A 27,428-nucleotide genomic window follows, 5' to 3' on the forward strand; every position below is an offset into this window, starting at 1 on the left:
TTCCAAGCCTGGACGTCCTTCCACATCAACGGATGATGACCAAGTGGATATTGTTCGTGCTGCAATTCGTGGAAATGATTGTTTAACTGTTCGGGAAGTTGCTGAGGAGGTGGGCATCAGTGTAGGATCCTGCCATCAAATTTTGAGTGAAAAACAAGAGTTGCATCATGTCAGTGCAAAATTCGTACTGCATTTGTTGGCTGAAGACCAGAAACGGACCTGTGTTGGAATGTGTGTGGAACTGCTTGCTTCTATTAATGACAATGAAAACTTTCTTAAGAACATCACAACAGGCAATGAGATGTGGGTGTACAGCTATGATGCTGAAACAAATATGCATCCGTCGCAGTGGGTGGGCAAATGGTCAGCTCGTCCAAAAAAAGCACATGAGTCGGTCAGAGGTCGAGGTGATGCTGGTTGTATGTTTTGACATCAAAAGCATCGTCAGTCATGAATTTGTGCCACATAGTTGGATGATAACCAAGGAAGTCTACCAGGGAATCCTAATGCACAGGACTAGGCCTGAATTGTGGAAAAACCAGAGTTGGATGTTGCATCATGACAGTGCACTAGCTCATATGTCACTCCTTGTCTGCAGCTATCTAGCAAAACACCACATTCCCGCAGTGCCCCATCCACCGTATTCTGTGGACCTAGCCCCAGCAGACTTGTCCCTGTTTACTAAACTGAAAAAGATGTTGAAAGAACATTGTTTCTAAGCTGTAGAGGAGATAAAAGACAATGTGACGTGTGTCATCCCACAAAATGTGTTCCAGGAGGCATTCCTAAACTGAAAGAAATGATGGGAATGGTGTGTTGCCAGTAGAGGGGACTATTTTAAAGGGGACAGTGCTTAAAATGTTGTACAATAATCAATAAAGCTGATGCAGCAAAAGTTAGGTTTCTTTTTGAACACACCCCGTATTACTTTGTTGTGTTTTGGTTTTATTGCTTCTTCAGAAATTTTGTTTTCAAGGTGATTAAGCAATATGTTAGTCAGCAGGCCAATTATGGGTGACCCCATGGGAGTCCTTCCTGTTGGAAATTTTGTCCTATGATTACTTTCAGGATAGTAGAGTCTTCTTGTGTCTGTATTTGTGGGACAATATTTGTCTGTCTTAGTTATCTTTCAATTATTTTGATTCTTTCTTTAGTTGGTATGTGAATGTATATTGGTGTGATGTCAAACGAGAGTAGTGTAGCTGTGTTGAGTAAATTCGTATCTTTAAACTTGTTGATTAGATAATTAGTGTTTCCCGAGCTTCTGTTGTTTTTATAAGTGTAGTGTTTTTGTAGAAATGTGTGCATGTACCTGGCTAAATGGTTTGTTGGGACAATTGTGAAAATGATCATAGGTCTCATTGAAGTATTGGGCTTGTGAATATTTGGCAGACCACTCACTATGTATGGGTGACTTGGGATTCTTTTGTGTTGTTCTCTCTATTTGACTTTAAGAGAGTGTAGATTAGATGTTTTTGGTAGTTTTTGTTTGTGTCTTTGGAATCGTTGGGTGGGGTCAATTTTTAGCTTTGTTATTTGGTTTTCTCTTATGAAATTTAATATTTTATCTGTATATTCCTTTTCATACATGACAACCAACATTCTTCCCTTGTCTGCCCTCATAATCATTGCATTGTGTGACTTCAGCTTTTTGTGTATGTCTTTAGCTCTTTTCTCCTCTTTGGTTATCTGTTATCATGTACGGTATTTTTGTTCTTTCTAATCATGATTGTTCTGCTATTAATTCTTTGGTTAGCTCTGCATTGAAATTTCCTGTATCTTTCTGCTCTTCCTATTCTATTATATATTTTCTTTCTGTAATGATGTTTTCTATTGTTTGTGTGTGATACGTGTTTAGATTGTGTTTGGGTCCCTTTCGGACTAGTTCTTTTTCTTGTGTTGAGAACTGTATTTCAGCTGAATTAACAATTCTTGTATAGAATGTATGTTTCATATGCTGGTTCCCGTTCCTCATATTGGGTGGGTTTGTGTTTAACGGTTTTCTTTAGTTTCTGGTCTTGTTTCTCGATTTTATTTTCTGTTTATGCCTGTATGTGAGATTTTGCCTGCTCAGTCATTTCATAAAGTATTGTAGATTGTTTAATGTGATTGCATAGTAGCAATTGTGTTTTATCAGCAATATTAGGAAAGATAACTTGCCGAGTTGCAGACAGGCACAACGAAAAGACTGTTACACATTATAGCTTTCAGCCAAAGCCTTTTTCAGCAAAGAAAACACACAAGTGCAACCCCCCCCCCCCCCCCCAACACACACACACTCACACACATACACACACACAACCACAAAAACACGAGATTGCTACCACAGGTAGCTACAATCGAAATGCAACTGTCGCGTGAATAGCAATCTAGAATGGGTTGATGGGTTGGGGAAAGGGGAGGGATAGCAGGGTACGGTTTGCAGAGGAGAAGAGCTCTGTGTGGCAGGGTGTGCAAGGACAGCCAGTTGCAGTTTTGGGGGGGGGGGGGGAGTGGAAAAGGAGAGGGGGGGAAGCAGGGAAGGGGAAAGGACAGGCAGGTACATTGGCAGAGGGCAGCACACAAAGAGGGTTGGGGAATGTGATAGGTGATAGGACTGGGAGGCAGAAACTGTTGGGTGGGAGGTGTGGGGACGGTAGCTTACCATAGGTTGAGGCCAGGATAATTTTCAGAGTGGAGAATGTATTGAAAGAACAACTCCCATCTGCGCAGTTGAGGATGGATGGCGGTGGGGGGAGAGGGGGGGGGGTCCAGATAGCTCAGATTGTAAAGCAGGCATTGAAATCTCAACTGCTACGTCAAGCTGCATGTTATGCTACACTGTGGCCTACTTTGCTCTTTGCCTTAGTTTGGCAGTGGGCTTTCATCCTGGTGGACAGCTAGTTGGTAGTCCACAAACTCTGTTGCAACCATTGCACAGCATTTTTTATTTGTATGACATCCAGCCAGCTGTGCACCAGATGAATGGTCACCACTAAATTGTGGCCAAGATCATAGTACTCCACCCTGTGGCACAACCATGCAGCTGAACGTAACAGGCCTGATTTCAGTGGCTGCTTCATGACCCAGGCAGTCTGGATCCTCCCCTCCAACACCAGCTATTCTGACCTGCACAGATGGGAGCTACCATTAGGACATATTCTCCCCTCTGCCACAAGCTTTTCTGAACTGCACAGTTAGGAGTTATCATTAGAACATGTTCTCCCCTCCCAAAATTATTCCGGCCGCAAAATGTGGTAACTTACTGTCCCCTCACCCTCCACCCAGAACTCTCCATTCTTTCGTCCTGTCACCTCCTCCGTTTCCACAATCCCTCACTCTCATTGACATTGTACCCACCCATCATTTCCCCTCCCTTCTCCTCTCCTCTCCTTTTCCGTTCCCCATCTTTTTCCCACACTTCACCTCCCAGTGCTGTGCCTGTCAGTCTCTAATCCTTGTACACCCCCATCAGACAGCGCTCTTTCCTCCTCCCACCCATACCCTGCTACTCCTCCCCCTTCTGGCCCCACTCCAGACTGCTATTCATATGACACTCGCATTCCAGTTGGCGCTGCCAGTGGTAGACGTCAGGTATGCATCAGGTGTGCTCGCTTGTGTGAATATCTGTGTGTGTGTGTGTGTGTGTGTGTGTGTGTGTGTGTGTGTGTGTTTTTGTGTTTTCTTTGCTGTAGAAGGCTATGGCTGAAAGCTATAAAGTGTAAATATGTAATAGTCTTTTCATTGTGCCTGACCGCAACTCGTCAGGTCATTTTTATTGTGAGTAGCAATCCAGCCCTTTCCTGATGTTGGTGGTACTCCAACCTGATGTTTCCATTGTTTGTGTTTGTAAGTGTTTTGTATATCGTTCTGTTGAGCAGTCATTTCTTTGAGTGCAGGGATTGTATTTTCTTTCCAAGCCAAGAAAATTTTGCTTTTCTTTTTGCAAATGGTGCAGCAAATGACATTTTGTTTACATTAATCTTGACATATTCAGGAATAACAGTTTTAGATAAACATAGCCGGCCGAAGTGGCCGTGCGGTTAAAGGCGCTGCAGTCTGGAACCGCAAGACCGCTACGGTCGCAGGTTCGAATCCTGCCTCGGGCATGGATGTTTGTGATGTCCTTAGGTTAGTTAGATTTAACTAGTTCTAAGTTCTAGGGGACTAATGACCTCAGCAGTTGAGTCCCATAGTGCTCAGAGCCATTTGAACCATTTTAGATAAACATATTTTGTTAAACCTTATATTTCGTGTGGTTTGGTGTAGTTACAGTGCTCTATTCCTATACTGATTGAAGAGCAACGAGGGGAATGCCTGACAAGGCACTGAAACAATCTTATTGGAGTTTTGAACTCCCTTCCCGTGCATGCAGAAAATAATAACAAATTAAGGATGGGTCCATCTTTTTACAAGTAAAACAGACTTAGTATTATGTTTAGGTTAGTAAATATGTTACATCAGATTTTGTTGTTCTTTAAATTATTTATACACTTTACCTTTTAACTTACAGTACGAATGTCCTGTGGCTGCCAACCGAAATTGGCCACAGATCTAAATTATTACACTATGTCATCTGCAAACATGAGGGTTATTAGGATGTTGAATTTTATTTATAATCCAATCTTTAAAATGTATGTTCAGGTGAAAATCATGGCATATGCCTGGTTTTGGCTTTATTATTGTAGTATTTGGCCAGTCCTGATCTGTGACAAGTTTGTTTTCCTGTGCCAAATATGTTTTTGTGTAGTTGCATTTACCTGTGGACATTGATAAAATTTTTTGTGAAGCTGAAGCATGGAGAACTCTTATGTCTACTTTCTAGGGAGGGGGAGGGAGGGAGGGAGGAAAGAAGAGAGAGGGGGGGGAGGATATGTATAGCTGTGAAACAAAAGACAGAACCATATAGACAATATGAGGTAACTGGATGGAAGAAAGATGTTGCCCTGCCCTTTGGAGGACATCGTCGAAAGATTAGTCTTATATATGTATCTGTCAATGACTCGGTGCCTGGACACTACACACTGAGATGTTACCTTGTATTCAAATCATAACTTTCTATTATAATGCAAAAAATAACATGTGAATTTCTGTACGGTTGTTACATGTGAATGAATACTTGTTGGTGACATATGCTTTTGTTTTGTTCACAGGTTGGTGATACAAATGAAAAGCGTTCTTCAACACCAGATGTATTGAGAACCAGGTCTCGTGTGAGTTCGGGCTCGTCACGCAATGATCCCAGTGACACCTTCTCCACAGCTGACACCATTAGCCAACGTTCGGACCAGTCACCAATGGTATGTCAACCTATTTTTTTTTTAACTTAAATAAAATTTGTAGTGTTTCACTATGGTATGTTAGCATCCTAAACCAAATAATGAAAAGAGAAAGAAATATATTCTGCTCTGATTAAAGGAGCAAGAACTATATATGTTGATCTAACAGTTGAACATAAAGTGTTATTGTTTCATGATTCTTGCGTAATGGTTGAAATAAAAACAATGCTAAGTTTTTTTCCCGTGCTCCTTAAATGTGAAATTTGATGATTTCTCAGTTTCCAAGATTTTTCCAAAACTGAGGAAGCTCACAACTTTTAACTATGTGTCACTATATGTATTAAATTTGATGTAATATACTGTATGTTGATTGGACACTAATAAACGTTTTTATATTTTTCCCACTTTAAACTGAACCATTCTATCAGAAATTGGAGTATTTAAACCTCGTAAGTATGAGCTATGGAATAAATTGTATATAACTCATTTGATCTCTAACGATTAATAACACGCATGAATGTATGGATGAGCATGACAATTGTAAACTTTCGTCAAGTATTACATTTCCTCTCATGTTGTTTCATAATCACAAAACCTCTTTGGTTCTTTTGACATGCATCATATATTAAAAAGAGCTGAATAATTTTTCTTTAGATACCTTTACAGAGACATAATGTGTAGCATCTTCGTTGATTTGTACTTTTTGAATGCACATTCTGTTCACAGCACAGTATGTTATCATGTAACTTGTGTCTTTTCTGTGTTGCCTTATTTGTCTAGCACATAAAATCTATAAATTGTTAGTAGGCACTGTGTTGGCATGTTCATTCAGTAAATGGAAAATAATTGTCTTGCATTCATAATACTTGCATTCTTAAAAAAAATTGCACCATTACATGAATTGTGTAAACATTTGGAAAAGAGGTTTAGCATTATTTATTGTCAATGTTTTGTAATTAAGTAGTGTTTCTTTTGGAGGACATGTGAGAGAATGTCTCAGTTAGATAAGGAAAAGACAAAAAATAGTGAAAAGTTCAATATAGAACCCACAAAATAAAGAATAAAAAAGCTTACCTGAGCTTATGTATTCTTACTCCTTAATGGAGTGCATGCTGTGATAAATGTATTTGATGCCTTGAAACCAAATGTAGCATTTAATTGAAACCTTTTTGAAAGTGTGGAATGGAGAGGTACTAGCAGCAAGTTGATTAACTCCTGGTGGTATTTTATAAATACACAGAAGGGAAGCAGTGCACTCTCCACAAAAAAGTAGATGTTCATGCTGAGCTCCTGATTTGGCACGTAGTCTTAGTGTTCAGTAATTTAGCTCTTACTTTGGTGACAACACTATCAACAAAATGAGAAAAATGTTGGACAGAATAGTTATTTGTATGAGACATTGCACATACACTTGTCTTGTATGTGTAATGGTATAGGCTTCAGAATTTTGTTGCATGTATTAGGATTTTTTTTTTAAGTAAATACCATTCATTTTGCAAATTCGGATCTGTAAAAAGATTCAAAATCACAAAACTTTTTATCATCACGTAATGATTATTTAAATCAGTAACTGTAATTTACTTTGAATTATACATGTATTTCTCAAATTATTGCAGTAACTAAAAAAAAGGTAATGAGGAAAGTGAAAAGCTCCCAATATTGCAACAATAGTTTCTAAATCAATGTATCACTGAGTGCAAATTTTGCGGTTACGCAAATGGTCTTTGCTGATAGCACACTCGGAGTCATGGCTAATACTGACATAAACATGAATTTCATCCTGTGTTATTTGTCAGTCTCCCTGGATAAGACCATCAGTCCGCGCCATCACATCAAGGGTAATGGCTCGATTGGCCTGTCCTGGGTGCAGGTATAGTCCTGCAGTTATGTGCTCCATTCCCGGAATCTCCTCTGCTACTCGTGCACACATTTCAGGGACGTGTAGTGTTCACCTTCCTCAGTTGACATGTGATGATGAATTTTGGGTGCTCCAGCAACGCCAGACAATAGAAAATGAACCATACCTCTCTGCTCTTATTTGTTTGCCTGCATGTCAACAACTGGACAAACACACTAGACTAGTCCAACAACAGCCAAGGTCATAACCCAACATGCGCGTGCACCTGTGATGTGGCACTCTGCCTTTCCCTTACCACAGCAATGAAAATATTGAAACATAACAACAGTGGGGCCATCTGTAAAGTGGACTTTGTATTAAGGCAGTGTTTGTATATATCATGCCACATGGATGGAGTTTTATCATGGCAGTCACCAGACCATACAAGAGCATTCATGTGTGTCTCTGCTATTGTCACTAGTATCCCATCCAATCAGAATGCATTATGTCTCGGGGAGAAGATTGCTAGCTATTTTGAACAGTTTAATGTGTTCAAGAGGGGTCATATCACCAGGCTGTTAACAGGAAATCCATTTTTTTCCCTGTATTGTATACTGAATTGATGAGATGTATACGACAGGATACTGTTTATTTATTTTTCTTATACATCTAAGGATCATCTCACAATGTTATAGGATTTTTCAAGGTAATACATTGCCAGTAAGACATGGCATACATGCCGTAAAACCCCTTTGTAACGAATCTCTTGGGAACCAATGTCTTTCCCCTTAAATAAGGGTTTTCCTGAAATTGGAGCTATGCAGAGTACTTGGAAGGAGTGACGCCGAATCATAATTAAAGCTTGTTTAGATGATATAAGTGCTATTTAATTACCCTGTGCTAAAAATTTAAATGCAGTAAATATGCAGTTATTACTCTTTTCACAGACCACATCTGTTGTTATTTTTTAAAATCAAGATTTCTTTATGTTTTGTCCTTTCAAAATCTTGCAGTGAAAGACGTTGTCTCTCCAGCTGTTTGATATAAGTTAGAATTGAGTCATCTACATTAAAAGAGGAAAAGAAATTGCTGAAAATATCAATTTTTTGCACAGCAGCAGAGAATCTTGACACAGTGCCTTTCCTTCTTCTTCCCCACTGTCACTGCTAACTCCTACCTGTATTCCTTCATAAGCATTTCACTTGCTTCAATCTTCTGTGTGGACGTAATCACATCTTCATCACAACAATGTCCTGGAATGTGGAATTTTCAGAAATACCAATTGTACTACTCCATCCTTCTCTTGGAACAGTGCTGTCTTCAGCAGCAACTGATGTGTCTCAGCCATCCGTATATCTAAGCTCTCAGCCCTGTATCGATTGAAGCAATGCAATGTTTTTCTTCTAGTTTACACTTTCTGTGATCAGAGACTCACTTTCTCCATTTACACTTTTAAATGGCAGATTATGGTGTGTGTGTGTGTGTGTGTGTGTGTGTGTGTGTGTTTTTTAATGATTCAAACACTGATGACTCCTGGGCTGGGAAGATGCTGCTTTGCCCCATTACAATCATGCATTATACATCTTGACACACAATCCTTGTGGAAGCACTAAACGATAACCATGTACCAAAATGTGGCAAGGTGGTGTGGTATCCCCTTTCATTACTGTCCACAACTCTGAGTCTGCTCGGTGATCTTTAATTTTTAATTTTGTAATATGCATTACTTGTGAAGAACGTTTTAGCTGCCTTTTTAAAGAAACATGTTTTAGTAATCTTTTTCACTTGCTTTGGCAATTTATTATACATTTTTATCCCCTGATATAAAATACTGTTTTCCGTGTTTTATTTAATTTTACTTGGTATATGTTATCCAAACTAGCTCTTGTTCCCTGATTACGAATATAACTGTTAGTGCAGTATTTAGTAATATTTTCCCTGATATGCAGCATGGATTGATATATGTACTCACTTAGTGCAGAAAGGATGACTAATTTTTTGAACCACTCTTTACTATGAGCCCAACTACTGCTTCCTATTATTATTTTTTATGGCCTTTTTATGCAATTTAAAAACTGTGTCCATATTTTGTGCTTTCAGTTCCCAGAAAAGAAGCCCATAGCTAAGAATTGAGCTTTTGCAGACACAGTATGTCACCACAGAACACTGTGTGTAACAAACTTCTGCTAACACAGTGAGAGCATAGCATGCCGATGACATTCTTATTGCCAGTATCTTTCTATGTTCATTTCATGTTAGTTGACAATCATTGTTCATCCCTAAAAACTTTGTGTTGTTGCACAATCTATAGAGATATAATATGTGCTTAAAGTGACAAGTGTTGCTTCCTTCTTTTATGCTGAAATGCATTCTGTACTTTTATGTGTTCAATGTTAATTTATCACATACTGCCCAATTTTAAACATCCTTGAGGGTTTCACTTGCTTTCCCTAATAAAAGTTCTGACATCTTCTCAGTGATTGTGATATTGTTGTCATTGGCAAAGAGAACTTTTTCTCCATATTTTATACAGTCAGGAAAGTCATTGGTAGATAATAAGAATGGAAGAATTGGATCGAATACACTACCCTGAGTTACAGCTATGTTTATATATTTCTTGTTTGTCAATTTTTTATTAAAATTTTATCATCAACAGTAATGCGAACAATCTCCACCTTTAGTTAGGTGTTTTCGAAGTAAGATTAAAAGCAATCATTTGCTTTCCTCTCATGCCTAATGATTCTAGTTTTCTCAGTAGTATTTTATCAGCAGCAGTGCCAGAAGCCTTGAATGAGTCTAAAAAAATGCCTGTAACACTATCATACCTATTAAGAGCACCAACTACCACTTTTGTGGACTCGGCAGTGGCTGATATTGTACTTCCTCCACTTCTGAAACCGAACTGTGCTTTGTTAAAGATATTGTATTTACTCATGTTACTTGTCAGTCTCTCTTTCATGATTGCTTCAATTATTTTCAAGAATGAAGACAGCATTGAAATTGACCTTTAGTTTTCAATACTTTCCACATTACCTTGTTTTAGCAAGGGCACCACTCGGACATACTTCAGATATTCTGGGAAAACACGTCAATTGAAAGATTAATGTATTTTGTTTTTTTAATGGGGACTGTATGCTATTTATGCATGCCTTCAGAACAGAGATGTGAACCTCATCTATGCCTGCTGACTTCCTGTTTGTAATTGTTGGGCTTCCTAACTTGAAGCTCTGCTATGAGAATATCATCAATGTGTTTGCTATATAAGTCACTGTGGGTGCTACATGCGAGTCAGGAAGATTTTGTTGCAGCTTCTCCGCAATATCAGAGAAATAATCAGTTACAGAATATGCTAATTCCTGAGAAATTTTTTTAATGCAATTTCCACTTTTTGATTTGTGTATTATTACTCCTGTGTCTGCATTTTCCAGTCTGTTGTTTTGTAATCTCCCACACCCGTTTACTTTTATTCTCTGCATTCTATATTAATTATTCATTGAATGAATTTTTTGTCAAAAGCAGTGCCCTCCTGTGTACTTTTTTTATATCTGTGATTGTAATGGTGTAACTGTGGATTAGAGCAGCACTTTTGCAAGGAACTTAGAACTTTAACTGTCTGTGAGAACATTCTTGGACTTGCAGTTATCTATCAATTCTTCTTACCTATAGCAATAGATGTGGCTATTTTTGGAAATATCATCTCAAAAATAATTTAAACAATAAACTATCTGCTGCAATAATTTAAGAGAACTTGGCATCTACATTGCTTGCCATATACTTTCCCATGTTTCATTTGCCAATGCCCCAGAAAAAGTATGTATCTTTTTGATCTGAGAAATTCTTTTTATAGGCCTGCAGCTTTTTCAGGTTTCACTGAGCCTCTCTTTAACTAGATCTGTAATATATACTTCACAATTTTCCCTATCAGTGTTTGTAAGTACATTGTGTTAAACTGAAGCTGAACTTTCTGAAACCATCGTAGCACTATTTACCATTTCTGCCACATCAAAAGCGCTCAAAATGTTTTGGGAGGTATTACTAATTTTACTCTCAAAAATTCATGTCTCCACATGTCATTATGCTAGTTTTGGGGGCTGAGTTGCAGACAGGCATGATTAAATGACAGTCACATATAGCTTTTGGCTGCAGCCTTCATCAGTAAACACACACACACACACACAAACAAACAAACAAACAATCAAGCACCCTCATGCACACATGGCTACTACCTCCAGCATCTCGGGTCGGAATGCAACATCACGTGGGAGGCGAGCAGCAATCTGGAGGGGGGTGGGAAAGGGCAAGGGCAAAGGGAAGGGATAGTAGTGCACAGGTGGGGAGAGAGACGAACTCTGTCTAGTGGAGTGTGCAGCGTCAGGAGGTTGTGGGGCAGGGAGGTGGGGAAAAAAGGAGCAAAAAACGAGCATGGGGAGGAGGCGATAGAACACAAGGTTTGGAAACTGTTGCTTGGAGGGTGTGGGGACAGTGTATTACTGCAGGTTGAGGCCAGGATAATTACAAGAGTGGAGAACATGTTATAAGCACAACTCCCATGTGCGCTGTTCAGAAAAGCTGGTGGTGGAGGGAAGGATCCACATAGCTCGGTTAGTGAAGCAGCCAGTGAAATCAAGTGTGTTATGTTCAACTGCACGTTGCGCCACAGGGTGGGGTACTATGATCTTCGTCACAATTTAATGGTGGCCGTTCATCCTGGTGCACAGCAGATTGGTAGTCACACAAATGTCAAAAGCTGTGCAGTGGTGCACAGTTGGTGCAACTACCAACCAGCTGTCCACCAGAATGAAAGGCCAGTGCCAAACTAAAACCTAGAGCAAAGTAAGACACCGTGTAGCACAACATGCAGCTGAACGTAACTGGCTTGATTTCAATGGCTGTGTTACAACCTGTGCTATCCGGATCCCCCACCACCACCCTCCACCACCAGCTTTTCTGAACTGCACAAATGGGAGTTACGTTTAAAACATATTCCATTCTCCTGTATTTATCCTGGCCTCAAGCTACAGTAATACACTGTTTTCACACCATCCACCCAACACTTTCCACCCCCTTTTGTCCTATCATCTCCGCTCCATTCTTGTCTCTCACACTGTTTATTTACATCCCTCTGCCAGCGCCTCCGCCTGTCTTTAGCTACTCCTCTCCTTCTTTGTTCCTTTTTTTCCCCAATATACCTGCCCCACAACCTCCTGACGCTGTGCCTGTTGGCAGTCTAGTCGCTCCACATTCCACCAAACAACGTTCATCTCTCTCCCCACCCGTATACTACTATCCCTTCCCTCCAGCCTGCTGCTTGTGCATGCCATGTGATATTTGCATTCTGACCGAGATGCTAGAGTTGGCGGTCATTTGTGTGTGTGTGTGTGTGTGTGTGTGTGTGTGTGTGTGTGTGTGTGTGTGTGTGTGTGTGTCCCTCCCTCCCTGGCCAGCACATTCTCCAGATCTCTCACCAATTGAAAACATCTGGTCGGTGGAGGCCGAGCAACTAGCTCGTCACAATACGCCAGTCACTACTCTTGATGAACTGTGGTACCGTGTTGAAGCTGCATGGGCAGCTGTACCTGTACACAGCATCCAATCTCTGTTTGACTCAATGCCCAGGCATATCAAGGCCGTTATTACAGCTAGAGGTGGTTGCTCTGGGTACTGATTTCTCAGGATCTATGTACCTAAATTGCATGAAAATGTAATCACATGTCAGTTCTAGTATAAAATATTTGTTCAATGAATACCCGTTTATCGTCTGCATTTCTTCTTGGTGTAGCAATTTTAATGGCCAGTAGTGTATTAACAACTGCATTCAAATGACTTTGGTCATGCGAGGTCCTCCCAAGCGCATTAAGGAAGTTGAAGAATGTCTGGAAACACGGACAACCGGTGTTTCAGCCCTGTGCACTACAGCTATTCTTTGAAGAATTTAGCAGAAGCAGATAGACATTGGTTGGTGTACTCAAAGAACAAGGATGCTGTAATCTGCTTTTGTTGCAAACTTTTTTCGTCATCTACAGAAAAAATTGCAAATGGTATAAGCGACTGGCAGCACCTTGCTTCGTATCTCGAAAGTCACGGGAAGTCTACCGAGCATTTGAATTCACATAAAAAGTCGATCTTGTTTTCCGAGGAACTGAAAAAGTCACGAACTGTCGACGCCCATCATCAGAGGCTTCTGAATACTGAAAACGAACATTGGAAAAATGTTCTTGACCGCTTAACAGGAATAATTCATTTCCTGGGTCGGGAATGTCTGCCTTTGAGATACACTCTTTCAGCCTGACAACTGAAACTTCTTGAAACTCGTTGAATTATTCGAAAAGATGTGATGGAGCACCTGTACAGCACAAACCAAGGTGAGAACAAGGGTCATCATTATGTTGGAAAAGAAACACAGAATGAAATAATTCATCTTATTGGATCATCTATAACCAACAACATTCTGTTAATGATGAATTCTGCTAAGTATCACAGTATAATTCTGGATTGCACACCAGATATTTCAAAAGTTGAGCAGATGACAGTTGTGGTACATTTCATCCAGGAGACAAGACTCGACGGGGTATACGATGTCCGAATTTGGGAGCATTTCCTGGGATTTCTTCCAGTGCCCGACACTTCAAGCTCCACTTTGACGCAGGTCGTACTAAAGTTTTTAGAAGATAAAAAAAAAAATCCTATTGTGTTAATATGAGAGGGCAAGGATATGGCAATGGATCAAACGTGAAAGGAAAGAAGTCTGGTCTCCAGAAAAGAATTTCAGACATGAAGAAGAGAGCATTTTATGTACCGTGTAGCAGTCACTCATTGAATCTTGTTGTAAACGATGCCGCTTTGTCTTCTAAATATGCTGTTTCCATGTTTTAGACAGTGAAAAGCTTGTATGACTTCTTCTCGTTCTCCGTTCGACGTTGGGATGTCTTGAAATATCTGTTTAACCTGTCGCTGAAGCCACTGAGTGATACTAGGTGGAAAAGTCGCATTGATGCACTTACTCCAATGAGGTTTCAAATTGGAGGCATTTATGATGCACTTGTTCAGATATCAGAAGAATTCGATGGCATGACCGCTCACGAAGTGACGTCACTTGCGAATCAGATAAAAAATTACACCTTTCTCACTTCTCTGGTAATCTGGTACGACGTTCTGCTTCACACCAGTGTAGTCAGTAAGACCCTCCAGACCACTGACATAAATGTTTCTGAGGCCGTGGAAGTGCTTGAAAAAACGAAAGCATATTTTGAGACCTGCAGAACAGAAGAAAAGTTTGTGTCTTTCTTGATGGATTCCAAAGAATTAGCTACAGAATTAGAGCTAGAAGATCTAACGTTACCACGGATAAGTGTTTCCTGGTGATGAAGTAAGAAGCCAATACACTTTACCTATAAAGGAAGGGATGAGACAATAGATGACTCAACAAAACGTTACAAGATTGAATTCTACTATTAACTTTTAGATATAGTAACCACATCTTTGAATGAGAGATTCAATCAACTGAAATCTCAATGTGATTATTTTGATTTTCTCTACGACATCGGCGAGCTGAAGACTGCACCTCCTGACAGCCTGAACACAAAGTGTAGAAACCTCACAGCGATTTTGCAATATCACGAGTCAAGCGACATTGATGCACTGGAGTTGAGGGAAGAAGTAAAAGTGCTTTCAACATTGTTGAAACCTGGAGTATGTACAAAAGAGACTCTGAAGTATATAGGAAGACATAATTTTTGCCCAAATGTTAACATTGCTCCGAGAATTCTCCTAACACTCCCAGTGACAGTTGCAAGTTGAGAGAGGGGTTTCTCAAAACAAATTGATAAAGACATACCTCCGATCAACGATGAGCCAAACTCGTTTGAATGATCTTGGAACAATATCGATTGAGCATGAGCTTGCAGAGGACTTATATTACACAGATTGTGTGAAAGAGTTTGCACAAGCAAAAGCCAGGAAGGTTCGTTTTGTCTAGTATTTTTTAAGATTTTTGTATTATGATCAGTGTCTTGGTTATTTACTGTGTTGTTTCTTATTTTGTTCTACATTAAATAGTTATTGTAAATATTATTGTTCAAACCAAATTATCATTAAATTGTAAATATATATTGTTTTCTGTTGAATACATTATCTGTTCACAACCACTAAAAAATGTTTATTTACGTTAATTGTAAGTTCATGCCGCGCAGGATTAGCCGAGCGGTCTAAGGCACTGCAGTCACGGACTGTGCGGCTGATCCCGGTGGGGGTTCGAGTCCTCCCTCAGGCATGGCTGTGTGTGTTTGTCCTTAGGATAATTTAGGTTAAGTAGTGTGTAAGCTTAGGGACTGATGACCTGAACAGTTAAGTCCCATAAGATTTCACACACATTTGAACATGTTTGTAAATTCACAAGGCTTATTAAAATTAGCTAGATTTCTTCAATCAGGTTTGACTCCATTTTTGAGCTGGTGCCCTGCGACTGTTTTGTACAAATCTGTAGAGAATGTCGCCAATCAGTCACAATTTTTGTTTTTATTTTCCAGATCTACATAGATTCCGGGCACATTGTGACTATTCTAAATGAGTTATGTTATCGTCTATACTGTCATGCTGAACGTAACTGTTAACCTGACGGTTTAGATGTAAGCACCTATTAAAAGCTTAGAGACTGGCCACTCAGTGGCCGAAATGTATGTAGATCTGAAAAGTAAAAACAAAAATTGCAATTGATTGCTGATATTTCCTACAGATTTGTTTAAATAAAATTCCACAAATGTTTAGTAAAAAAATAAAAAAAAAATGGGGGAGGGGGAGGGGGGCAATTTAGCAGCTCGCCCGGGGTGGCACTTGGGCTTTCGCCGGCCCTGCTGGAGTGACTTAAATCATTTTAAAATTTTGGGTCCAAGTAACTCTGATTTATGGTGAGTATTTGTGTGGAATGCAGTGAAACAAAAGTGAAACATGGACAGTACAAAATTCAGACATGAAGAAAATAGTAGCTTTCAAAATGTGGTAATATAGATTGGAAGGGTGGATCAAATAATTAATTAGGAGGTACTGAATTGAATTGAATATATCAGTATAGAAACAATACAAATTAGCTAGGTTGCTACTCTCATATAGAGGAGGCATTCAGCAGCAGACAGGAACATTTAAAAGTACATATGAAAATAAATGATCTGACACAGCCCTTCTTCAGATTTAGAAAAGCACCTCCCACACACTTTGCCACTGTTGTCCGGGACCACTGAGAACCTCTGTGTCTTTAGACGACAGTGGCTCTGTGTGTGTGTGTGTGTGAAGGAAAAACTATGTGCAATAGCTTAGCCTACTTTTAAATGTGTCCGTCTCTGCCTCTCAATGCCTCATCTGTGTAATGAGTAGCAGTCAATCCTAATTCATATTCTTGTTAATCCATCCTGGATTTTCCATTGTTTAATCTATCAATACAATGGTGTCAGTATTCATATTGTCGATACTGTCATTTTGTCAGTATAACAGTATGTCAGATCCAGACAATTTGATGTGTACCATAGAGATGATATAGAAATACTAACTGAATTTAATTTTGTGTTTTACAGGCCACTCCACACCTCTCTACAAAACGAAAAAGTCTCCACGGTCGCAAATTGAGACCGAAATCTGTTGTAGACAGTATAGAGGGTCTTTCAGCTGATGACATTCCAGATTTGCTTCCACCACTGCCCTGCTCAGAAAGAGGTGAGCAGGTGAACTTAATTGCAGTAAGCTGTTACATGGCATTACTTTATTGTTTCAGGAAACTGTCATAGTTTTACATCATTTATTGTCTCCTATTTTCGCACCTCATTTTCCCAATGTATCACCTCTGTGTGTCTGTCATCATTCATCCTTCTACCCTTACACACACACACACACACACACACACACATGCATGTGCAAATTCACAATTGGAATATATTACCCAGTTGGTTGGATGGTCAGTAAGTCACATACATCCTGTCCCCGTATGACTAAGAAGAGAACGACATATGATTTACAGGTGCATAGAACTTCACTACTAATGTCAGTTGGGATAAATTGCACAACACTCAAAACAACCACAAAATGAGTATTTTATCATCTGTGCTATTCTCCTCTTCAGGGCATTTAAGAAGTCCTGAAGAGAAATATTTTATTTCTGCTTTTAGTTTTTCAGAATGACATGGCCTAACATGCAAAAGATTTTACTAAAACATGTAATTTCATGTTATGTCTCTTACACGAACAAGGAAACACTTCAGTCCAACATATTGAGACTTGCCCTGAAATTTTTTCCACAAGAAGGATGCACCAAACAAAACATAATGTCAGAATTTCAGCTGCTAGGACACAGTACAAGTTATTCTAAAAGTATGTTGAAAATTTCCAGTTTCTTAGATCGTCAAGTGGCTGGAAAAATGTATATTACTGCTAATAGCTGTAGCAGACAGTGCATGTGTAACACAGGAGCACTTATCCCTTGTTGATGGCATATCGGGAAACAGATAACATGGCACAATATGATCATAATTTACAAAAGTAAATTTAAATTTCCGATGATAGTTTCTGACATAATTGTTCACAGTTACTAATTGCACAACTTTGCAACTCATTTAATATCCATAATAATTAGCAGTATTTCACTAATAGCCTCTGTCTTTGTGCAGGTTCCAGAGCTTATCAGCAATGTGGAATCCAATTAATGTTCTCAACCTTGCAAGTGCGAAATATGAAGAATGTAGTGTGCATTTGAAATCACTTACTTCTCTTGAAGACCAGCATATGCGTTATTTATTAGTTAATTTCTTGGACATTCATTCAAATGATGTCGGCATATCATTAGAAATTGTGGAAATATGGGTATTAGAAGAAATGGGAAATGACTCAGATGATTCCACGAATTGTAGTTAGAGTGACTGCCTTTCAAGACCAAAGATAACTCGCAGTAACAGCTGTCAGTGACAAACAAAAGGCTTAGTTTTGGTTAAACAAAGGGGGGAGAAAGTACTTAAACTTAAGCAGTGCGGAAACTAGTTTCATTTCATAAAATCTGAACACGAACTGTATAAATAGAAGAATATTTGCACACAGTGCAAAATATGAACTAAAATGAAACTCGTGAAAGTCTGAAAAAAGAACTATTTGAAAGATTTAGAGCTGCTTGTGAGATCCAGTGCACTGTTACTGACAAGGGAACCTCCCCATCGCACCCCCCTCAGATTTAGTTATAAGTTGGCACAGTGGATAGGCCTTGAAAAACTGAACACAGATCAATTGAGATAACAGGGAGAAGTTGTGTGGAACTGTGAAAAAATAAGCAAAATACACAAACTGAGTAGTTCAAGGGAAGATCAGCAACATATTGGACGATGGAAACGCAGGAGCGCCATGGTCTCGTGGTAACGTGAGCAGCTGCGGAACGAAAGGTCCTTGGTTCAAATCTTCCATCGAGAGAAAAGTTAAATTTTTTATTTTCAGTTTATGTGACAAACTCTTATGTTTTCATCACTTTTTTGGGAGTGATTATCACATCCACAAGAAAACCTAAATCGGGCAAGGTAGAAGAATCTTTTTACCCATTCGCCAAGTGTACAAGTTAGGTGGGTCGACAACATATTCCTGTCATGTGACGCACATGCCGTCACCAGTGTCGTATAGAATATATCAGATGTGTTTTCCTGTGGAGGAATCGGTTGACCTATGACCTTGCGATCAAATGTTTTCTGTTCCCATTGGAGAGGCACGTCCGTTCGTCTACTAATCGCACGGTTTTGCGATGCGGTCGCAAAACACAGACACTAAACTTATTACAGTGAACAGAGATGTCAATGAACGAACGGACAGATAATAACTATGCAAAAATAAAGAAAGTAAAATTTTCAGTCAAGGGTAGACTTGTACCAAGAACCTCTCATTCAGCAGCTGCTCACGCTACCACGGGACCACGGCGCTCCTAAGCTCACTTTGTCCATTATGTTGCTTATGTGGCCCATGGACTACTCAGTTTGTATATTTTGCTTATTTTTTCACAGTTCCACACACCTTCTTCCTGTTTTCTCAATTGATCTGTGTTCAGTTTATCAAGGCCTATCCACTGTGCCAACTTATAACTAAATCTGAGGGGGGGTGCGATGGGGAGGTTCCCTTGTGAGGAAGATCTAAGAGACTGGGTGCTTTAAATTACAAATGAGATGACCATTACTGATTTCCTGGCCTTTTTGGCTGGTTAAATAGATTCAGGAAAATATACAAAAAAGGAAGCCACAAAATTACAAGGTTAACCTCAAGTAAATATGTACTGAATATGTCATTAATATGTAACACTGTAGAGAAATTCATAGCTGACATGTAAACACTGCTTCTTGTTTTTCCAAAAATTTCTGTGTATAAAGCCAGTTAGTCAGGTTTCATGCAAGAACTGCATGTAAACCACACTGTATCATTTCGAGCAGAAAGAAGACAGTCTCATGTATGACAATGCCAGTGCTAAGAATCAGTGTATGACTGTTTCCATGGCATTGTTTCTGCCCTCAGGAACATCAAGGGGGAAAAAAAGGAAAGCAGACTTTACTTGCAAAACTCTTGTGATCTATGTAGCAAATTTTGGAAAATTGGGAGAGAATAATTTTCCAGAATGAGATTTTCACTCTGCAGCAGAGTGTGCACTGATATGAAACTTCCTGGCAGATTAAAACTGTGTGCCGGACCAATCTCGAACTCGGGACCTTTCCCTTTCGCGGGCAAGTGCTCTACCAACTGAGCTACCCAAGCACGACTCACGCCCCGTCCCCACAGCTTTACTTCTGCCAGTACCTCGCCTCCTACCTTTTTTAAACTTTACAGAAGCTCTCCTGCGAACCTTGCAGAACTAGCACTCCTGGTAGAGCACTTGCCCGTGAAAGGCAAAGGTCCTAAGTTCGAGTTTCGGTCCGGCACACAGTTTTAATCTACCTGGAAGTTTCAGAATAATTTTCACTGTTACGTATGAAGGACTATGATGAAAAGACTGTAAATATAATTTGGGTTCCACCTAGAACTAAGTGTGTGATTCAGCCTCCGATAAGAAGAAGAAGAAGAGTTCAATAGCTTAAAGCATTGTTCAGAAAATTGACAGATAATATAATTTCTGATAGCTCTCTGTCATTCCAGGTTTATCATTATGTTAAACTTCAAACATTTCTGCATTTTCATTTTTCATCACAACATTTTACAAATTCAATCAAGTGTACACAGCACAACATGCGGGACAGCAGACAAAACCATTTCTTACTCCACTCAAGTTCTGTATAAATAAATCTAGTAATAACTGTAAAGTGCCTGAGAGCTTTAATATTTAGTCAGGTGTGTCTGGTGTAATGAAAACATTAATTTTTGTCATCCAGTTGACACATTGCCTTTTCCTGATGATTACAGGAAATAAACAGTGAACTGTTTGATTGTTAGTAAAATATGTATTATTCAAAAATTATCAGAACAACTGTGCTACAGGAATTGTTATAAAATATGTCACCAAATTGAAGTCCTGATTGAAGGAAGTTGTTCGTAATATAACGCGACAAACTATCTTCGTTTTCTTTCCTGTCATACTCACTCGTGTAACAAATAAATCTGCAACAATTTAGCTGCCAATATGAACTGCAAATCATTCAAAAATTAATTATTTGAGACACGTCCAGTATGGTTTAAATGCTTAAAACTCGTTTGTGCACTTTGGAATTTGCGCTGTGCAGTGTTAGGTTCTCATGTCGTGGGTGTGTGTGCTTGTTTGCTGATCGTGCACTAGGCAGGAAGGGCTGTACAAACTGCCATTCTAAGTGGTTCTTGAATAGCTTTAATATTTTCTTAATGCCTGCAGTGAACCTTAACAGCGAAAGTTTTCACAGTGCTTGTCTTTTGCTGTATTCTTCTGTGTAAGAATAACAGTGAACAGAAATGTGGTGCCCGTACTTGCTTTTTAGTAGTTGGCATGTAGGCAATATATGTTCAATAAGACATTGGTGTTGGCTTTCAGCATTGTATTTTTTCAAAAGCTAGACATTCAACAGTGCAAAATTTCATGGGAAATATTTTTAATATCTGAGGTACTGACAGAACAGACATAATCTGTTTTATTGCACACATCAGTATTATTTCTGCTGGCGTTGATGTAGCAAGTATGCTTCATTATAACATTAAGATAAAATCTATTTGTGAAAAGTTTCTTAGTCGTTTCCCCTTATTTTTCTTTGCCTGTGATATTTTTTAAATAGCAGATTCGCAAATCCAGTCACGCACCAGATCTATTTATATGGGCACTAGTGTAGGTGTATAACTGTACACATGTCTTTAGGTACAAATTTATACATGCAGCTTCTTTTTTTAAAATTTTGTTTTTCAATTGGCATTGATATCACATTTACAAAGTATCTTTCTTAATGGTTATTCTCTTATACACTTTGTGAATTTCTACTTATGAAAAAATTAGAGAATTAGAGTATAAATAAATGATCAATACATTTCACAACTGTAAACAACTCATAAAGTGATTAGACCATGATAGTAAAAAAGAAAAATCCACACGTCATGTAGACAGTGTCTGTTGATAGTTGGGTCAAACACAACTAAGCGGTTGAACGTTGACATCTTTATGAAGTGAAGTGGACTCAGTGCCAAGACACTCCATCCTCATTCCTTCACAGCATCAACAGCTTCTCCCCCAACTGCTTCACCTGGTTCACATTTCAATAGCTGTTATCTCTTCCACGCCAGAAAATCCCTACAATACAGCTTGGTCACCCAGGGACCGCATATCTGCAACGAGGGGATCTCATTTGCCCGTTATGCTAAAGGTCTCAAAAAAGGCCTTCACAGACAGGCACTATCCACCAGATATATCTACAAAAATGTGTGTTTGGATGCGCGCGCGCACGCGCGCGCACACACACACACACACACACACACACACACACACACACACACACACAGCAATCCTTCGATGAATCCCAAGAATGAGTTACAAAGGAGCTATCTAACACCACTGGACTGGTACATATCATGGCTTGGTATGGTCCTTTCCACTCCTCCTCAAGTGGTGTTCCATGGCCCACCAAACCTCCACAACATCCTAGTCCATTTCTATGCCACTGTCAATACCACCCTATTGCCACAAGTGTCATATCCCAGTGGCAGGCCAGGGTGCAAGACCTGCTTAATCCACCCACCCAGCACTTTATATTTCAGTCCTGTCACAGGCTTATCCTACCCCATCAAAGGCTGAGCTATCCGTAGAAACAGTCACGTCATATATCAGCTCTGCTGCAGCCATTGCGCAGCTTTTTATATTGATGGGAGTTCCAACTAGCCGTCCACAAGGATGAACGGCTGCCACCAAACTGTGGCACAACATGCAGCTGAATAGAACACACTTGATTTCAGTGGCTGTTCCACAACCTTCACAGCACTTTCCCTGCTTCCACAACTATCCTGGTGTCAACCTATTGTTCCCGCATACTCCATCAAACAGTTTCCACTCCCTCTGTTCTATCATGCACATAATAAATTGTAGTTATAAATTGTCTGTTCCTGTTCCAATTGGTAAACCAAGGAGATAATGCTATTTGAGGTTGCAGCTTGCCATATTGTATGCCTTTTGATATATTGGTCAAATACCATTGCGTATGCCTGTTTCTTGCTTTTTTGCTTGCTTAAGCTCAGCATTTCTTGACAAAGAAGCCTTATCATTTAGGATTTAGTCTTAAGTTCATTGCATATGTGCAACTTGATGAGTACCTGATGTTCTTGAAGTGTTGAAACATTGTGTTTTAATTCTGTATTGCAGAATCACCTGATTGTGGCCCATTACGGTTAAGACATCTTGTGAAGGGACGCCCACGTCGTGCAAAAACACGCGCTCCAACGAGGCCTGTTCTACGTCCTTCGGAGTTAACAGATGTCGACGGTTTGGGTCTTTCTGAAGGTCTCGACACTTTCTTTCGACCTGGATCAACAACACCACTTGTCTCTCCAGTTTCTGATGACAGGTTAGAACTACAGACAACTAATTTTGGTGAGTTTAATAAGAACGTAATGAAATGGAAGATCAAAAAACAAGTGGAAGCAGAATTACATAATGGTTTTAGAAATAAGGAAGTAGTGGAGTCAATGGACTTACGGGATGAAATATATAAAAATTGTTAGTAGCCACTGATATTGGTTATGATTCCAGTTGAGAAGATGAAAATGACACATGTTAAGATTCTGAAGGTGGCAGGGGTAAAATACAGGGAGCGAAAGGCTATTTACAATTTGTACAGAAACCAGATGGCAGTTATAAGAGTCGAGGGGCATGAAAGGAAAGCAGCAGTTGGGAAGGGAGTGAGACAGGGTTGTAGCCTGTCCCCGATGTTATTTAATCTGTATATTGAGCAAGCAGTAAAGGAACCAAAAGAAAAATTCGGAGTGGGTATTAAAGTCCAGGGAGAAGAAATAAAAACTTTGAGGTTCGCCGATGACATTGTAATTCTGTCAGACAGCAATGGACTTGGAAGAGCAGTTGAACGGAATGGACAGTGTCTTGAAAGGAGGATATAAGATGAACATCAACAAAAGCAAAACGAGGATAATGGAATGTAGTCAAATTAAATCGGGTGATGCTGAGGGAATTAGATTAGGAAATGAGACGCTTAAAGTAGTAAAGGAGTTTTGCTATTTGGGAAGCAAAATAACTGATGATGGTCGAAGTAGAGAGGATATAAAATGTAGACTGGCAATGGCAAGGAAAGCGTTTCTGAAGAAGAACAATTTGTTAACATCGAGTATAGATTTAAGTGTCAGGAAGTTGTTTCTGAAAGTATTTGTGTGGAGTGTAGCCATGTATGGAAGTGAAACATGGATGATAAATAGTTTGGACAAGCAGAGAATAGAAGCTTTTTAAATGTGGTGCTACAGAAGAATGCTGAAGATTAGATGGGTAGATCACATAACTAATGAGAAGGTATTGAATAGAATTGGGGAGAAGAGGGGTTTGTGGCACAACTTGACAAGAAGAAGGGACCGGTTGGTAGGACATGTTCTGAGGCATCAAGGGTTCACAAATTTAGCATTGGAGGGCAGCGTGGAGGGTAAAAATCGTAGAGGGAGACCAAGAGATGAATACACTAAGCAGATTCAGAAAGATGTAGGTTGCAGTAGGTACTGGGAGATGAAGAAGCTTGCACAGGACAGAGTAGCATGGAGAGCTGCATCAAACCAGTCTCAGGAATGAAGACAACAACAACAACAACAACATCAACAAGATTCAATACTGTCAATCTAATACTAGATGTGACAACAGTGAGAGGTTTAAGTAGAAAAATATTCATAAAACAGACAGCTTTGTTATTCGGGAACAGGTGGGTTCATTTTGCTGCTGTCTCCTCTCCTCTCCACCCTCCGTTAACATCCTGACCGCACCTATCTGCCCTACCCTCTCTTCACCACATCCCTCTATACGCCCTACAAGCAGCACTTTACCATCCCCCACCTCTACTGTGCTATCCCTCCCCTTCCCTCCCCGCCTCCTCCTTACACTCACCACCCAGTTGCTTCTCCCATCATGTGCTGCTGTTTGCTGTTTACCTTCAGCAGCTGGAGACTGTGTGTGTCTTTTTCTGACGAAGGCAATGATCATCTGTATGTTACGGAATCTATATAAAAAAATTTAACTAAAATTTTGTCTTACTTTCCATAAATTATGGTCTTCTATCAGGGTGTTTGCTTATTGTTGAAAGATTTTTTGTAATGTTTTTTTATTGACAAATTGGGTACTTGATGGTATTAGTTTAAACCTTACATGGCCTGTTAAGGAATACATTACTCATTAGGCGATGTATTTTCATTTCAAGACTATGAATATTTTTTTTTTTTTTTGTTTCCTAATGTCTTGATGTAGAATTTAATTAGAAGGTTAGTAGAAACCTTCATAAATTGAACAAGTTCTGATTCACATTTCATTTTCTTGCATTATAAGTAAATCATTATTGTTGATTACTATTCCTTCTTCAGCATTGTTGTAATATACCAAAATTTTGCTGGATTCTGTATTGTGGTCACAGTTGTCGCATTATTTCATGCTCACATTTAGGGATGTGAATATCAATAAATGTGTCAAGTTTCACCTCAATAGACAATGTGCAATGAATACAGAAATAAGTATAATGTGTTTATTTGACAACAGTAATACATTAATAATTTTAGATTTGTTTTTCTTATTTCTTCAAATCAAATTTCCTGTTTGCACATACAGTGGTTCATTTATATCACTCAGTGACTATGTACGAGGAAGAATTGAAAAGTAACACACAATAATTTTTTCTCCCCTGCTATTACAGATGGAATGTTGAAACTTCACAATGGTATAGCTTGAAGTTTGCGCTACAGAGGGCATTTTCTTTTCATGTGCAGCTCTAGTGAGAGAAGCCTGAACTACAAAACATACATGGTGTGCATGTTACTGTTGTCAATTATTGAAGAACAGCGAAGTGTAGTTCGATATTTGTGGGCCAAAGGGCATAAAAGAGTGAATCTCGCATGGACATGTGTGGCGTGTATGGGGATGACTATGTGGACTGCAGCAATGTCTCCAGGCTGTGTCCCTTCTTGCAAAAGGGCCATGTGAACTTTAGTAATCCGCCATGCTCTGGGTGGCTGGTAACAACTGCAACCCCGCAAAATGTTGGAGCCATTGAGGCAGCAATTTTATAAAACCAGCATGCGCAGCTGCGAATCTTATCACAGCAGTTCATCGTTTCCTATGGTGAGATGTACACTTTGAAATTTTGTAAATTTAGTGCTTGCTAGGTGTCTAAGAACCAGACAGATAACCACAATTGCCAGCAAGTGGTGACAAGCTTGGATCGCTTAACATGTTACGACACAGAAAGGCACGACTTTCTGAAAGGAATCATTACTGGCGATAAGTTGTGGGCATACCACTACACACCCGAAACCAAGCAGGCCTCTAGGGAGTGAAAACATGCTGGTTCAGCAGTATGAAAAAAAAAAAAAAAAAAAAAAAAAAATCTGAGTGGCTCAGTCTGCTAGGAAAGTGCTTGTGGAAGTGTTCTGGGATATGCATGGTGTACTATTGGTGAACATGGGACCACTGTGAATGCTGCAACCTTTATTAAAAATTTAGTTAAGTTGGCGTCATGACCTTTGTGACCAACACTGCAGTATTAATTAATAAATTTGGGTTGGAGATGGCCCAGCATCCACCACATAGTGTGGACCTTCCACCAACGGACTTTCATGTGTTTGGTCCCATGAAAAAATTCCTGGCTGAGCAATGCTTTGCGGCAGATGCGGAAGTGAAACATGCAATCCGCAGATGGCTTTACTCCAGTCAGTGGACTTGTACAAACAGGGCATATTGAAACTGGTACTATGATGGGCAAAATATGTTGAAAATGTTGGTGCCTTTGTAGAAAATATCTAAAAGATGTAAGTTCATTTGTTATTTTTTTGTTTTGTTTTGTTACCTATTGAACTTTTCGGTAATAAAATTATTGTGCATTACTTTCTGATTTTCCCTCGTATAACGTCATTGAGCACTAAGTGTGCTGGTATAATTTATGAACTATTATTATAGTTTCATTGTTGACTTGGTTTTCAGTTCACACACGTTTCCATCAGATATCAGCCCTAATCGCACACCACTAATAAAAGATGAACTAAATTACCAAGAAAACAAAACAAGCTCATCTGAAATTGTTAGAAATGTGAGGATCACCCCAGAGATGAGCAGAAGCTTTACAGAAGATGACTCCAGAAGCGAAACACGATTGGGGAGAAGGTAATACAATTCTCAGATTTTGTGTGACTCTGACACTTTGATCTAAAATAAAATAAAAATAACATGAAAGCACAAATTAAAATAATTAAAAGGCTATCACTTTTACATCAGGCACACCAGCCTTCCAAACTTTCCAGCCAGTGATAACAGCCACTGTCTACGTTACTCTTTCTGCGATTGTGGAATTTATTTTTTGCTCATTAATAGGCAGATTCTTTTAGTGGGGCATGTTAGTTTTTCATATTGATGATAATAAGTTTTTTTGTGCAATTTAATTAGCCCTGGCTTATGTCATCAAAGAATGATCTTTTTCCCTAATAACTCCCAGTTACAAACTGTCATCTGAAATATTGAGACCAATTTTTTTTCCTCCCTTCCTTGTGCAGTTATTCGCCTGTAAATAGTGTCACACCCTTAAAGTGGAGTCCTTTCTATTTCCAGGGGATTACATATTGACACTGCAAGTAAGAGCACGATGAACAGCAGAGAGTTGAAAGTAAGCATTAATTGTAAAAACGGATTGTAATAGAATAGTGGAATA

The 27,428-nt window shown here is 39.3% G+C and overlaps 1 protein-coding gene across 1 annotated transcript in view; it reads left to right on the forward strand.

Annotated features, from left to right (window-relative positions):
• LOC126251387 (F-actin-uncapping protein LRRC16A) overlaps window positions 1–27,428 on the forward strand; it is a 598,780-nt gene that overhangs the window by 495,646 nt on the left and 75,706 nt on the right. Inside the window, exons 22-25 of the mRNA XM_049951780.1 lie at window positions 5,133–5,279; window positions 16,659–16,797; window positions 22,895–23,096; window positions 26,708–26,887. Of these exons, the coding sequence (XP_049807737.1) occupies window positions 5,133–5,279; window positions 16,659–16,797; window positions 22,895–23,096; window positions 26,708–26,887 (668 nt within the window). The remainder of the gene's footprint in view (window positions 1–5,132; window positions 5,280–16,658; window positions 16,798–22,894; window positions 23,097–26,707; window positions 26,888–27,428) is intronic.

The sequence above is a fragment of the Schistocerca nitens genome, chromosome 4 (assembly GCF_023898315.1).
Source record: "Schistocerca nitens isolate TAMUIC-IGC-003100 chromosome 4, iqSchNite1.1, whole genome shotgun sequence".
NCBI classification, from domain to species: domain Eukaryota; kingdom Metazoa; phylum Arthropoda; class Insecta; order Orthoptera; family Acrididae; genus Schistocerca; species Schistocerca nitens.